The sequence below is a fragment of the Meleagris gallopavo genome, chromosome 10, assembly GCF_905368555.1.
Source record: "Meleagris gallopavo chromosome 10, MGAL_WU_HG_1.1, whole genome shotgun sequence".
NCBI classification, from domain to species: Eukaryota; Metazoa; Chordata; class Aves; order Galliformes; family Phasianidae; genus Meleagris; species Meleagris gallopavo.
Window position 1 is genome coordinate 28,175,128 of NC_139413.1, and position 14,145 is coordinate 28,189,272.

Here is a 14,145-nt window from a genome sequence, read left to right on the forward strand (position 1 = left end):
GTGGAAATTTAACCAGGAAATAGTCATTGTGCTGTCTTAAACTGTAGTACGGTTCTTCAAAAAGTTTATTCTTCACCTTTTTTGCAATAAGTCTTAATGATTTATGAAGGATGTTTCTTTGGCACAGCATGAAATCAGTGTTATTTAGAATATTAAATGTATGTCTTTTTGTCTTTGCAGGCGTTGTATGAACTGGTTAAGTGCAATTTTGATACTGAGGAATCTTTACGAAGGCTGAGGTTTAATGTGAAGGCAGCCAGAGGTGAGCACACAAACTGCTTGAGCTCTGACAGTGTTACCTCCCCTTTGCTGTGTGGGTACTGCACACACAGCTGTTCTGTTACAGTGTGACTGCGTGCAAGCACGATGCATCAGTGCTCATTCAAGTGCAGCCTTCAGTGAATCTGTTCTCTAAGAGAAGGAAAATTAGCAGCTGTAGTATAAGCAAGCGAGTAAATTAGCTGTTAATTAAGCTTAATATTTGTATTTGTCGCTTTAATAACAAGTTAAAATTTAAAATGACTTCTTAGCAACTGCACTGTGCATTTCTTCAGCATTCTATTCTTTGTTCTTATAGCTCTACAGTCATTAAAGTCAGTGGAACAAACATGAATAAAATCACATAATTCATAGTTCTAGCTAAAGGAGAGCAGGTGTCCACACCTTTTACAGAGGTATGCCACTAAGAAGACCTCAGTCTTGAAGTTCTTATTGGAGATTGAAGCATTTGCTGTTTTATTATTGGTCTTTGTACTCATTACAGCAACAGCTTCTTCCAAGCAGCAGGGACTGTCCCAGGTCTGTGGGCAGTGCACTCCTGTGTGCTGTGCTCCCTGCAGTCCTGGGTGCTGTGCTGGCAGCAGCTGTCTGAGCCCTCCTTCCCCCTGCCTGCTCACTGTCCCCAGCTGGCAGAGCTGCTGGCTGGCGATGGCCCTGCCAACACGCCGCTTCAGCCAGCCAGCATTTCCCAGCTCCCAGCTGGAAGGGAGAATCTTCCTTTTTGTAGTGGTAAGCCAGATTTCTGGAGGTGGTTCTCATTAGTTTGCAGATGGCATAATAGACTTGAACACCACATGTGTTTTCTGTCACTTAAGTTTTCTGTCACTGACCGTATGCTTTTATGTTAAGTGTTTTCATTATTGCATTTCCTTGCTTTAGAAGAATTATCTGTTTGGACAGAAGAAGAATGTAGGAACTTTGAACAGGGGCTGAAAGTCTATGGCAAGGATTTTCATGTCATTCAGGCAAATAAGGTACGTGCTGATTTTAAATGTCGTTCTTGCTTTTTCTTTTGGCACGTGGAGTCATCAAAATGCTCACAGCACCTCTTTCCTAGGTACGAACAAGATCAGTTGGTGAGTGCGTAGCATTTTATTACATGTGGAAGAAATCAGAGCGCTATGATTTCTTTGCACAACAGACGAGATTTGGAAAGAAGAAATACAATCTTCATCCCGGCGTAACGTAAGATGTGCATCATTCTCCTGTGCTTTTACGTGCTGGATGTAAACTGTTCTTTTGTACTGCTCTGACTCTGAGGCGGAGGGACAGACTGGTGACACCACAGTCCCAGGTTGCAGTGGGAAAAAAGCCAAAGAAAAGCATACCAGTGTGTATCATGTCATTCCCAAAATACGTTTGTTGGGAGTTAGGCCAGCAGTTTGCATCGAACAGCTCTTTCCTGGAATGTGTTTTTTGGTTCAGTGTTTCACAAATGTAACACTTCTGCAAATAGGAATCATAGAATGGCCTGGGTTAAAAGGGACCACAATCATCACGTAGTTTCAAAGCCCCTGCTATGTGCAGGGTCACCAACCACCAGACCAGGCTGCCAGAGCCACATCCAGCCTGGCCTTGAATGCCTCCAGAGAGGGGGTATCCACATTCTCATGAGAGAATGTGTCATTTTGCTTTAAATACATGTTTTGCACTAAGGCATTAGTCACAAATCTCAGATGGGATTTTTGAATTATACTGTTTGGCCAAAACCATACCCTGTCACAGGGCTTTTTTCACTATGCATTCCCCCAGCTTTCTTACAGTTATCTATTCTTCCCGCTTATTAATACCAGTGTTTCTGTGAACATTGCAGAGCTACGTGCCGGACCACCAAAGTGAAACTGCAGTACATTCTCTGATTATTCTGTTAGGGAAGGGTGCCTTCCTTCCTTCCTTGTCGCTCACACACCCAACACAGTGAATTTTTTTGCACATGCTGAACTTGCTTTCTCTCTTCTGTAGAGATTACATGGACCGCCTCCTAGATGAAAGTGAAAGTGCAGCCTCCAGCAGAGCTCCGTCCCCTCCGCCCACAGCCTCCAACAGCAGCACCAGCCAATCTGAGCGAGAGGACAGCACCACCAGCAGCAGCAACCAGAACGGTGAGTGCCCACAGCAGAGCTGCAGAGCTCACATACTGGGATAAGTGATCATTGCTGCCCTGGGGAGGAGTTCCGTGCAGGAGATTCAAAGCACAGTGCTTGCCCCATGAACGCAGTTCAGTGTAGGGCAGCAAAGGGGTGGGAAAAGGGTCAAGGCATCATCACTTATCAGAGAGAAGAACCTTAAAAGTGGGTGTCAGGTGTTCTGAGGGATCCGGGGTAAAAGCTGTTGCAAGGAAGGAGGTCAGTGTTGAACTGGGCTGGAAGACTGGAAGCTCCAGTAGCTGCATAGATGGGGACGATTCACCTGCAGCTGTAGTGGGGGTGGCTTCTGGGACAAGGCTTTGGCTGCTCTTGCTTCTAAGGGCAGAGGACATGAACCCAGTATTGACCTTTGTGTTCTGTGAGCTTCTGCTTTATTGTTCTATGCATTTATTCTGCTGCTGCTGCTTCTGTTCTTTTTTCTTATGGTGTGTCTCTACCACAGGGCTGTCTGCTAATGGACCGGGAGAGATAGCAAGTAAGGATGAAGCAAAACCAGAAGGACTGCACGTCAACGGACCTACTGGTGGCAAGAAAACCCCTCACGCAGATCTGGATACAAATGGGTATGAAACTGAAAGTCTTTCCCTTGACCCCAAAGTTGCTCATTCAACTTCAAGAAGTGAAAATGATTTTGAAGAAAAAAATGAAAGACCTCTAAAAAGAAGAAGAATTAATAGCAATGGTAAAGAGAGTCCTGGTTCTTCAGAGTTCTTCCAAGAAGCAAACTCCCATGGGAAGCTGGAAGAGCTGGAAACATTGGATGACTGAATAATAGGAGCAGATTTTATTCCTTGGAGTAAATCTTGGGTGTCTAAAATTTTCAGGGTTGATGGGTTACCTTGCAGAATCCAGTTCCATAAAACACTGCTGAGATTTTTCTAATAGCTTCTGGTCAGCTCCGCAGATCTGCTTCTTTGGTTGTGTCAGTGCTGAAAAGCAGCAGCAGAATATTCTGTTCCTGAGGTGCCAGCTGCAGCTCTGGGAACACAGAGGCACTTAGGAGCATTTGAGAAACAAATCAGAGATTTTCTGTCAAAATGCTTCCAACCAGCAGGAAATTGGGTGTAAGTTGATCTGAGCGTTGCACAGGTGAACAAAGCAGGGGCTGGTTACAATTTCTGATCGTTGGGGGAAGTTAAAACGAATCCCAAATCCCAAGACATGCACAGAGTGGGCACAGAGACTCCTAACAGAGAGCAGCACGTGTCACCTGGCTGGTAAGGAACCCGCACGAATCCTGAAAGTTACGAGCACAACTATTTTTATATATAGAAGTTTTAAAAGGTAAATAAACCAGGTCAGGTTTGTCTATGTAAAATTGTTGACATCAATGATGTCTTTCCATATTCTTATCTGGGCTAAAGAAATACATTCTGTATTTTTCCAGATTTCTTTGTAGCCTTTGAAAGATTTTTACAGTACTTAACGTCTTGATCAAACTGTCCTTTCTTAAAACAAAAGCTTGTATAATTTTCTTAGCTTGTACAGTTGGTAAACTTTTATGAGAGAATTAATATCCTGAGTCTGATGTCAGCTTCGTTTTATTTTGCTGAAGTCTTTTCTAAGAAAAAGAAAAAAAACCAACCACAAAAAAAAGAAGAAGCCAAACCAAACCAACTGACCTAGAAAAAAAAATGCTTCTCAGGCACCAACGTGGTGTTGTCTTCTCTAAAGCAGTAAGTCACGAACATCAAGAATGGTTAGAAGTCCTTTGATTTTAAAAAGTTGCTTTTTCTTACTTGTTTTGTGAGAGCAATGCGAAGGATTTGTTAGGCGCGGCGCTCGCCTTGCACAAGTCCTTCTGCTTTCCTTATGCATTTCCCCTTTTATTTTGAGCTCGGAGAAATTTCCTGTCAGCCACACGCTGCAGTTTGCCACACCGTGGTCGCTGAGGTCAGCTGTGAGATTTTCACCTCCGTGTCAGAGGAGAGAAGGGGATGGGTGAGGCGGTGCCAGCAGTGGGGCAGCTGCCTCTGAGCACTCAGACCCCCCAGGGGTGGATGTTTCAGAAGGAGCAGCGCCGCCATGTATAAATGCATGGCACAGAACAGATGCAGCTGTACAGCTGGGGTGTAGCACATCACCTGCTGAAGGAGGGAACTGGCACCAAAAACTCTGGTGCTGGGAGCTCTGCCACTGCACGTGGCATGGGGTGATGCTCACCTTCCCACCAGCCCCAGCTTAAGGTTGTTGATGTAGGGTTACATCCATGACACAGAAACATCCTTGATATCAGTGTGTGTTTCTCTTAAAGGAACAAAAACCTCAAGTTTTGTTTTTTGGTTTTTTTTTTTTAAGCTGCAGCTACACATCCTGCTGTATGAAAAATAGGAAAAAGTGTTCGTATAATTCATAATCTCGTCTCCTCCTGCACTTGTTTTCACTGAAACGATCTTATAAGTTTATGAGGCTTCACAATATCAGCTTTAAACGTGTGGTCCTACGGTTGGAAAAGCACCTGCACAGGGCTGTGCTCCTCAGCCACGTGCACTCACTGCATGGTGAGGGAGGAGCTGCAGCTCTGGGTGCAGCCCAGCTCTGCCAACACGAGGAAGCACAGTGCTGTAAGCTGCTGTGATGTGGAGCAGACACCCACCTGGGATTAGGCGCAGTTGTGGGAGGCACACAGGTGGGGGATGGTTCCTGCTCATCCCACAGCAGGGCTGGGCTTCCAAGGAGGTTGCTGTTGGCTTGGCAATCTCTTTCAGTAACAGAAACCCAAAGTGTCGCAGCCTTCCCATGGAGATGGGCTCTGGGTGGCTGCAGATCTTCTTTCCTCCTACAGCCCTATTTTCTATTTTATGGTTACACATTTTTGTTCGCGAGTTGGAAATACTTCCAAAAATTTATAGGAAAGTTTATAAGTAAGTTTATAAGTACATAAATTGTCTCAGGCTTGTGTGTGAAATACAGCACCGTGTATATTTTCAGGAACGTTGCTTTGTTTTTCCTTACCTTTTTCTGATGATAATAGAAAAGACATTCCATAATCAACAAGTACGTAATGCTCAGCTAGACTTTAAGAATATTTAATTATAATTTACGTTTTGTTCATGCTGGTGTTTTATATGCAATACTTGTTCACGTTCTTCAACCTGCAGCCACTATCACTTGATAAGTCATTGCACTACTAAGGCTATTTAAATTAATTCTAGACATTTAGCGACCGGTTTCATTTAGAAAGCATTCAGTACAAGTGGAGCCCAGAAGGTACTGAACTCGATTCCAAGCTGCATGGGACAGAGCACAGATCACAGCATGCCATGCAGGTCGGGGCTCCACGCGGCCTGAGCTGCAGCCACTGCAACTGAACGGAGCTCCACGGGGTGCCTGAAGGGTGGAAGCGGTGTCAAAGACAAGGGACACAGCCACGCAGACTTCACAATTGGTTTTTATACGTTTTGTCACACATAGTAATTTTGCACTGTTAGTACTTCCCCTTGTCTTAACCCTGTTCCCTGTCTGCAATTCTGAGAAAGCTTATTAAAATATTTTTGTAAACATAATGTCTGCATCCCCAATTCCTGCGCGGTGCCATCGGAGCTGCGGCCCAGTGATGGGCAGAGCCTTCCTGCAGCACGCTGGGACATGACTTACCACGGAATCACAGAACGGCCTGGGTTGCAAAGGCCCACAGTGCTCATCAGTTCCAACCCCCTGCTGTGTGCAGGTCACCAACCAGCAGCCCAGGCTGCCCAGAGCCACATCCAGCCTGGCCTTGAATGCCTGCAGGGATGGAGCATCCACAGCCTCCTTGGGCAACCTGTTCCAGTGCCTCACCACCCTCTGGCTGAAAAACTTCCTCCTCATATCCAACCTAAACCTCCCATCTCAGTTTAAAACCATTCCCCCTTGTCCTATTACTATCCCTCCTCATTAACAGCCACTCCCCTCCTGTTTATCCACTCCCTTCAAGTATTGGAAAGCCACAATGAGGTCCACCTGGAGCCTTCACTTCTCCAAGCTAAACAAGCCCAGTTCTCTCACCCTTTCTCCCCCCTCCTGCTGGGGATAAGCCTGCAGAGCCCACAAAGCACACAGCCCACAAAGCACACACGAGGCAGGAGGACGTTCATTGCTTTATTGGAAGCCAGTACAAAAATACTGAGGCACATGAAATCCTTTTATTTTTCCCCCTATTGTTACTGACCTACACAGCCTGCCCTACATTCAAATAAGGTCACCTTTTAATCACTAAATTGGTCATTTTGTAAATAGATTCTGTATAGAAAAACATTTTAGTAGATTAATAGCATAGAAAATACTGCAGTAGGAACTCTGCTTTCCCAGTGTATGCAATTCCATCCCGACCTGGCACCCAAGTGTGCACATTTACAAACAAAATAAGCTTTTAAAAAATATTTCAACTGTTTGGACAAGAAATCTAACCAGTAGATTCGACAATAAACAAGAAAAGCTCTCACCAGAACAGACATCCTGACTGCAAATGCCTCAGCACAGCAACATTACAAATGCAGGTGGAGGACAGGGACTTGCAGGGACTGAGGATCTGTCCCAGTGCTCAGCTCTGCCCAGAGCTGCATCCTCTTCACCCTCCGGAGAGCAAAGCTCTGCAGCTGCTGCAAAGCCTGAGCCTTCATCCATGGCAGGACTCTGCTCTGGAAGCTGCTGTTATCCTGTCCCAGCCAGGGGACAGCAGGGCAGCACATGTGCCAGCAGCACAGCCAGGTTTTGTGCAGCTGCTCACGACGCCAGCCCCAGAGAGGAGGTCCTGTGAAGCACATGGCTGCTTTAACAGCCAGCACGTCTCTTCCAGGAACAAAGCAAGGTGTACAAAAACCTCACGTGGTTCTACTAAATTCTTCTCTTCCAAAATTGTAGAGAATTTTTGTTAAAAAAAAAAAAAAAAACACAACAAAAGACAGTCAAAGGAGAGACCTAGAAAGAAGTGCTATGTAAGACAATTTGAGAAGTCAGTCCCCGCTGCTCAGTGCATTAAAACCCTGTCTGTTAAAGCAAAGACAACAGCCTGCAGCAGCACGTGGTGACAGCACTGGGGGCACCAACCTCTGCCCCACGAGGACAGCCTGCAGGACTGGCACAGCCACCACCTCCGTGCTGTACAACTTCCAGGTGCCCCGGGGTCCTCTGCAGTTCAATCCCTCGCACCACCGGCACGAGCCAAGCCTCGGTGTCATTTAGCAGCCAGGAATCCCTCACAGTCAATCAGACTTAATCAGATTAATGCTTACATGTGCAGTCATTCACCTTTCCCGTAATTTTTTTTGAAGGCAGCAATCTGGATTGTGCAAATCAAAGAGCATCACCATCACTAGGCAGCAGACACCCCAACTCCTCTCTGTGCTCTGCCAGCGCTGGGCTCAGCAGAGCGTGCATTCAGCAGCTCAAATCCGTGCTCACACGGAGCTTTTGCCCTTAATATCCATCTTGCTGCCCGCCTCGGCCTGCTTGCTGAGCTGCTCCTCTGTGAAGGTGATGTAGGAATACACCAGGCTTCCTGCAATACTGCAAAACAGCCAGAACATGTGTCGGGGGGGGGTTTCTTTAACACAACCCCAAGTGCACTCCTGAGCTGCTGCAGGGCGTGCTTCCTCACCCTGCTGCAGGACAGGAGGCAAAGGGGCTGCTCCCCAGTACAGAAACACTCCAGGGCAGAAAGACTTTTCCAAAAGCTGCACCAAGCTGTTCCTCCTGCCCAGCGCAGCCCAGAAAGACACACTCTAAAGAATCATGGAATAGTTTGGGTTGGAAGGGACCTTTAAGATCATTTAGTTCCAACCCCCTGCTATAGGCTCACAGCTCCATCCAGCCTGGCCTTGAACACCTCCAGGGATGGGGCATCCACAGCCTCTCTGAGCAGCCTGTTCCATCTCACCACCCCACACAGTAAGGAATTTCTTCCTAATATCTAGTCTAAATTGACCCTTTCCAGTTTAAAATCTCCATGTCCTTACCTGATATTTAGACCAATGAAGTTCATCCATGTAAAAATATAGTCTCCTCCAAAAAACATCCCAATATAGGTTATTAAAATATTCTGCAAAGAAACAAGAATGTGAGTTTTCACATGGCAACCATGCACTGCAGTTCTTAAAGCAGTGCAGAGAAGTCTGAAATACACAAGTGCTGGTAACCCTGGACGACAGGAGGCCAATTTAGAGCCACTGGGAGACACAGCTTAATGGGGGCCTGGATTCTGATGCTGAGCAGCCCCAGGTGCCCATAGAGGTGGCAGGGCTGCAGACCCCTCAGTGCGGGGCCAGCACTGCTGGTTGGGCAGCTCACACAGGGCAGAAAACCCAGAATAACACACAGCGGCACCCATCATCTATTTCTACAGCCAGCTTGTTCCACCACGGGACGAGGTGACCCAGAAGCTCTCAGTTACTTCTGCACTTCATTTGCCCAGGCCGAGCCAAGTCAGTGCCACGCAGCAAGAACTGTGCAAACCCACAGCTCTCCACACTGCAGCCAGCAGCACCCCGAGCACAGGGTGACCCCCGCACACCAACAGCTGCCCAGCACTCAGCTCCCAGTGACGCTGAACATCACTCCCTTCCCCAGCACCCCTTCCCCCGGGGCTTCTCAGAACGGCAGCAGCACAGAGCAGGGAATCCCATGGGATGATACTGGAGGAAGTTCAGCCTCCCAGCCAAACACTCTCAGGGCAGCAGCCACGTGGCATTGGAAAGCACAGCGCCGCTGGGCACAGCCCCAGCACTCTGCCAGCCCACGCACCAGTGGCTGCTTAATGCGTGCGACGAGCAATAATTACTGCACTAATTACTGCAACGCTCGCCCCGAGAGCGGAACCGCCGCTTACCTTAATGCAGCCAACTATTGTAGTTGTAAGAGCAGAGTTATACTGAGTGCAAAGAACTGTGGAGTACATCAAAATAAACCTGCGGAAAGAATGGCTGCGGTCAGGATGCACTGCAGCTCAGCTCCCAGCCCTCATCCTAACCCACATCCAATCACTCCCATCCACCACAGGAACAATGTTCATCTACCCATAGGACCGGTGCTGCTGAAAGACAGCAGGATAGAGAGTCCTCTTCCCAACCCAGAATGACCCAGACCCCCAGAAGGCAGCATTGGAGGGATGGAGGTGCCCCCTCCACAGCCCCATCATTCCAGCCCCACAGCCTTACCCCATCACGCAGGACAGCGTGAACTGCACAACGAACAGCATGTCTGCCCAGCCCTGGTACTCCATTGCCTGCAAGAAATAGAGGCTCAGAACACAGCGGCAAGACAAGAGCCAAATCCCTGACATGGGCTTACAGAGCACAGCAGCCTTCATCCCACGGGATGCGAGCTCATGCAGGGAGTTAACATGAATGTTGTGGGATGCTCAGTAATGCATCATCTTCCTCCTTCACCCCAGCTGACCTGCCCAGCTCTCCCTGCAGCACTCCAAAAGCTACAAGGAACAGCAGCCTCTGCCTCAGAGGGGTCTGCAATGTACGCAACCCCACTGCTGGACCAGAGCCTGCAGCAAGGCCCAGCACCACATGGTACAGATGGGTGCCCTCCATCACTTGCTGGACACTGGGGCCAGGGGACAGCAAGCCAGCTACGGTAGCAGAGGGATTGCAGCAGCAATGGGGAGATGTGGGCATGCTGGGGGGTTGCTGGCAAGAGCCTGGTGCTGTTCAAGAAGTACAGAGCCCTCACCCAGGGAAGAGCAGCCTCAGCACCAGGATGCAGTGGGGGCACAGGGATCTGAGGCTGTAGGGTCACCTCCTTGGGGATCCCCAACCTGACCTGGGTAAGGGACTGGGCACAGTTCTGGAGGCCCAGCTTGGGGACAGAGGTGTCCCCAGGCTCAGCCACGCCAAGATTCGGAGATGGGGGCAGAAGCCTTGCCTTCACAGCAGGGCTGAAAGCAGCCCCTACAAAGCGATGGAGTGATCACGTCCCCTAAGCATTGCAGTGCCCTGTGACAGCATGCAGCGCCTTGTTCCCAGCTTGGTCCTGCTGCACTCCACCTCCTCGCATGCTCCACGGGGGCCTTGCCCACTTCGGGGGCTGCCTCTGCCCTGCAGGCTTTGTTTTTAATCCTTGTGGCTGCTGAGATTTCTTAATTAGCACCCGCAGCACAGCATAAAGCTGCTCACAGCTGTCAGCAGGCACATTTCTCCTCTCCGCAGGGCAGAAAGCCGTTACGCTGCAGCTGCTGAAGGCCTGCAGCCCATCTCCACGTGCAGCAGGAGGCCGTATGGGCACCCAGCAGCCCCGAGCACCTCCACAGCCCAGCTGCAGCGTGCATGGCTGCACGGTCCCAAACAGCGTGGCTTTGTGCATCCGGCACCAGGAGCACAGCCGGGGAAAAGAAGTTTATTCAGGGAGGGGAAAAAAAAGCAATAAGAGGAGATTCTGTGCAGCTGAACAGAGGCTGCACAGTGCCTCTGTCCATAAAGAAGTGCTTTATCCTAAGCTACAGCTCCACTCAGTGCTCCACGCTAGCCGTTAGCTTAGTGGCTGGCACTGAGGCTCAGCCCCGTGGCAATGAGCCATTAAGCCCCCCCAGGTGGAACCAGACATTAATTAGCGCAGGAGTAACACAACAGCACGGGCATGCAGGGCTGCAGCAGAGCAAACCATGCAGGGGCAACAGCACTGCTCCAAAGCAACCCAAGGTGTGCTCTGCTGCAGCGACCAACGTTTGCACAAACCATTTAGACTATTAACACTGAACTTCTTTGTTTTAAGTAATAGTTGGTTTCACTTATTGCTCTCACACTTCCCCATTCCTCCAGCATTGCAAAAATGCCCCAAATACAGCACATCTGTGCATTTTAAGCCAAGCAGAGCAGTTACTTTCTACCGGGCAGTTTCCCCTCTCTACCCCAAAGCGTGGCCCCAAAGCCCTCTGTGCTGCCACGTGGCACTGTGTGCAGGTTGGGGATAGGGAGCTACTCCACGGTTTCACATCTGGAGCATTTGCTGCTCTGTGCAAGAAGGCTGAGCTGCAGAGAAGTGCATTAGAACAGTAACGTGCTCCTCCAGGCAACGCTTTGTCACTACAAACTGTGCTTTTGGGGCAGGGCTCCTACCTTCTGTGCATCTCCAGTGAAGTAGGCAATAGTTAGGGTGGGAAGGATCATGAACAGTGCATTGTAGTAAAGCAGGCCGTATTTCCCCAGCTCCTGGAAATAGGAAACAGCTGTGTGTAAGCAGGCTCCAGGCAGGAACAAACCCTCATTCATGTCACTGCTGAGGGCTGGGAGCTGAATGGGGCTCCAGGAGACCAAGAATCAGAGCGCTCTGCATGAGCCAGACGCCATTCTGTGATCTGCCAGGTCTGCCTGAAGGGTTCTGTGTGAGGCAGCGTGCTGCCCATCAGCCCCTCATTCTCCCTCCCAACAGCAGAGCATCACAGTGAGGCTTCACGGACAAACACGGCAGTTTGGGACCAGGAGAGCCAACAGCATCTGAGCAAGGGACACGGTGGCACGGGGTGGGACTGTGGGCACAGCAGAGGTGACAAGGCCACGGGCTGCCACTGAGCAGCACAAGGAGGGGCAGCCTACCTTGGAATCCAGCTTCTGCTTCACGTAGGCACCGTTTGCAGCTGTTAAGGCATCATTAATGAGGATAAAAATATATCCTTCCAGGTCGAACGCCAAGTCAGCGCTGGGGAGGGAAAACAGTGAGAGCTCCCAGCCACGCTGAGCGCAGCGCTTGGGAGATTTATTCCAGCTCCTGTCTGTCGGTGAGCTGTCAGGAAAAGTTAATCATGCAGAGAGGGACTGGAGTCTGGAAAACATTCCTTCCTCCTGCAGAGCATGTCTGGAGGGGAAAAGGTCCCCGCTCACCCTCTGTGCCGGGACACATGGATGTGTGTGCCAGGAGAAGCTTGGCAGCTCCTTGCAAGGAGAAAAGAGCCCCAGCTGTCTCCTTCGTGCCGTGAATGGCTCAGAGTGCACGGATAGGACTTCACACTGCAAGGCCTCCAAATGCTGCACTTTACTGAGCGTGTGGCAGCTCTGCTGGCTGCACTGGGGCTCCGACAGGCACTGAGCAAAGTCACGACTTGTGAGGGAATGGGGAGCTCACCTGGCAGCCACGAAGGCGCCGATGATCATCGCAAACACCGTCATCTGCACGCCCCAGGAGAACTTCTTCCTAAAAGGAGAGGAAAGAGGGCACCTCGTCAGCCACAGACACGCAGAGCCCCCATAGCAGGAGGGAAAGCAGCTGGGAGCAGCAGGGATGCAATGCATGCGTTTAGGGAGCCCTGCAACCCTGCCCACAACAGCAAGGGGTCCGCGGTGGTTGTTGCTCTGGGTCTCTCCAGCCCCAGCACCTTTGGGGACGCAGCAGCAGGATGAGCACCGTGCCTTCCATCCCCCAGACTGCGTACAGCCCATGTGAAAGCTGCAAGCAGGGGCAAAGTACGGGACCCCACCAGCCCTGTAGGCACACTGGGAGCAGGCAGCAGAGCTGGAAACGTGCTGCTGCCCCGTGCAACCGTGCCAGGCTCCTGCTCCCACCCACGCTCTCCTCCAGCCCAGCTCGGAGCCACGACCCCCAGCCCAGAAAACGGATCCCAACCCTCGAACCCCAGAGCCCCAAGGAAACTCACTTGAGCAGAACTCCTTCGGCAAACATGGTGAAGAGGATGGAGAACCTCCGCAGCACGGTGAACATGGGCAGGCTGCGGGGAAGGCTCAGCAGGGTGAGGTGCCCTGAACTCCTCTCCATCCCCCCCATCACCCCACGGCAGCACCCAGCCGCACCCCCAGCGCCCCACGTCCTTACTTCAACTTCTTGGTGCTGAAGAGCCCCGTGATTTGGTTCCCGAAGTACAGGAGAGGTAGAGGAAAGGTCTGGAAAAGGAACGAACAGAGCCAGCCGAGGGTCAGAGCGCTGCACCCACGTTTCCTATCGAGATAGGAGACGCAACAGCACACGGCCAGGGGTCAGCTCACCCGACGCGGGACGTGCCGGTCGAGGTCGGGGAACTTGAGGAGCCGCAGCGCTTTGCCCGCACGCAGCACCGCCACCGTGGCCAGCATCTGTGAGAGAGCGGGGGGCGGTGAGGGGGTGGGGGGTGGCGGCGGGCGGAGGGGGGCGAGGGGGCGCCACACTCACCTGGCCCAGCCCCACGCACAGCGAGGACGGGAACCTGCGGGCACAGAGCGGCGGTCAGCGCGGCGCCGGGAGAGCGCGGAGCCCCGCGGGGTCCCGAGCGCCGCCGTCCCCCCCCCCCAACTCCGCGGCCCCGCAGGCCGTACCCGTAGGTGGTAAGCACGCTCTTGTTGACGACGACGATGAGGAAGGAGCTGAGGCCGTAGAAGGCCGCGGCCAGCAGCTTGAGGCACAGCGACAGGCCCGGCGCCGCCATGCCCCGCTCCGCATCGCCGCGCACGGGGGCTCCCGCGGGGGCTCCCCCCTCGGCCCCGACCGCCGGGCGTCTGCGCGCCAACTGCGACGACATGGCTGCGGGGGCGGGGCTACTATTGGATGGGCGGGGCTATAGGAAGGGGCGTGTCTACTGTCGATGGGCGGGACTATGGGAGGGAGTATGTTGCCGAAGGTGGGCGGGGCTGTAGAGGAAGAGGGCGTGGCTATGGGGAATGGGGCGTGGCTACCGGCGGTGGGCGGGGCCTGCGGGCAGCGTAGGAGCAGGAAGGGCGGGAATGGGGGTGGCTGTGCGCGGGGTCGGTGTGCATTGCGGGGGGGGCACGGCATGGGGGCACTGGGATTGGGGGTGTGAGGGGCACTGCGA

At 51.5% G+C, this 14,145-nt stretch overlaps 2 protein-coding genes across 4 annotated transcripts in view; one reads left to right on the forward strand and one right to left on the reverse strand.

The window, feature by feature from the left end:
• MIER1 (MIER1 transcriptional regulator) overlaps positions 1-5,932 on the forward strand; it is a 30,995-nt gene extending 25,063 nt beyond the window's left edge. For both annotated transcript variants that reach the window (XM_085231146.1, XM_010716023.4), the window contains 5 exons: positions 181-262; positions 1,159-1,253; positions 1,337-1,464; positions 2,242-2,381; positions 2,869-5,932. In XM_085231146.1, the coding sequence (XP_085087272.1) occupies positions 181-262; positions 1,159-1,253; positions 1,337-1,464; positions 2,242-2,381; positions 2,869-3,194 (771 nt within the window). In that variant the 3' untranslated portion in view covers positions 3,195-5,932. The remainder of the gene's footprint in view (positions 1-180; positions 263-1,158; positions 1,254-1,336; positions 1,465-2,241; positions 2,382-2,868) is intronic.
• Positions 5,933-6,493: 561 nt separating this feature from the next.
• On the reverse strand, positions 6,494-13,899 carry SLC35D1 (solute carrier family 35 member D1). 2 transcript variants are annotated; one of them, XM_085231538.1, is made up of 12 exons: positions 13,652-13,899; positions 13,509-13,542; positions 13,346-13,432; positions 13,176-13,243; positions 13,000-13,071; positions 12,471-12,539; positions 11,945-12,047; positions 11,468-11,560; positions 9,560-9,627; positions 9,232-9,310; positions 8,363-8,445; positions 6,494-7,913 (listed from the first exon to the last, which is right to left on the reverse strand). In XM_085231538.1, the coding sequence occupies exons 1-12, from the start codon at positions 13,852-13,854 to the stop codon at positions 7,805-7,807; spliced, it is 1,068 nt and encodes a 355-aa protein (XP_085087664.1). In that variant the 5' UTR covers positions 13,855-13,899; the 3' UTR covers positions 6,494-7,804. The 2 variants fall into 2 exon arrangements, with proteins under 2 accessions (XP_085087664.1, XP_085087665.1); XM_085231539.1 differs by lacking the exon at positions 11,468-11,560.
• Positions 13,900-14,145: the final 246 nt, after the last annotated feature.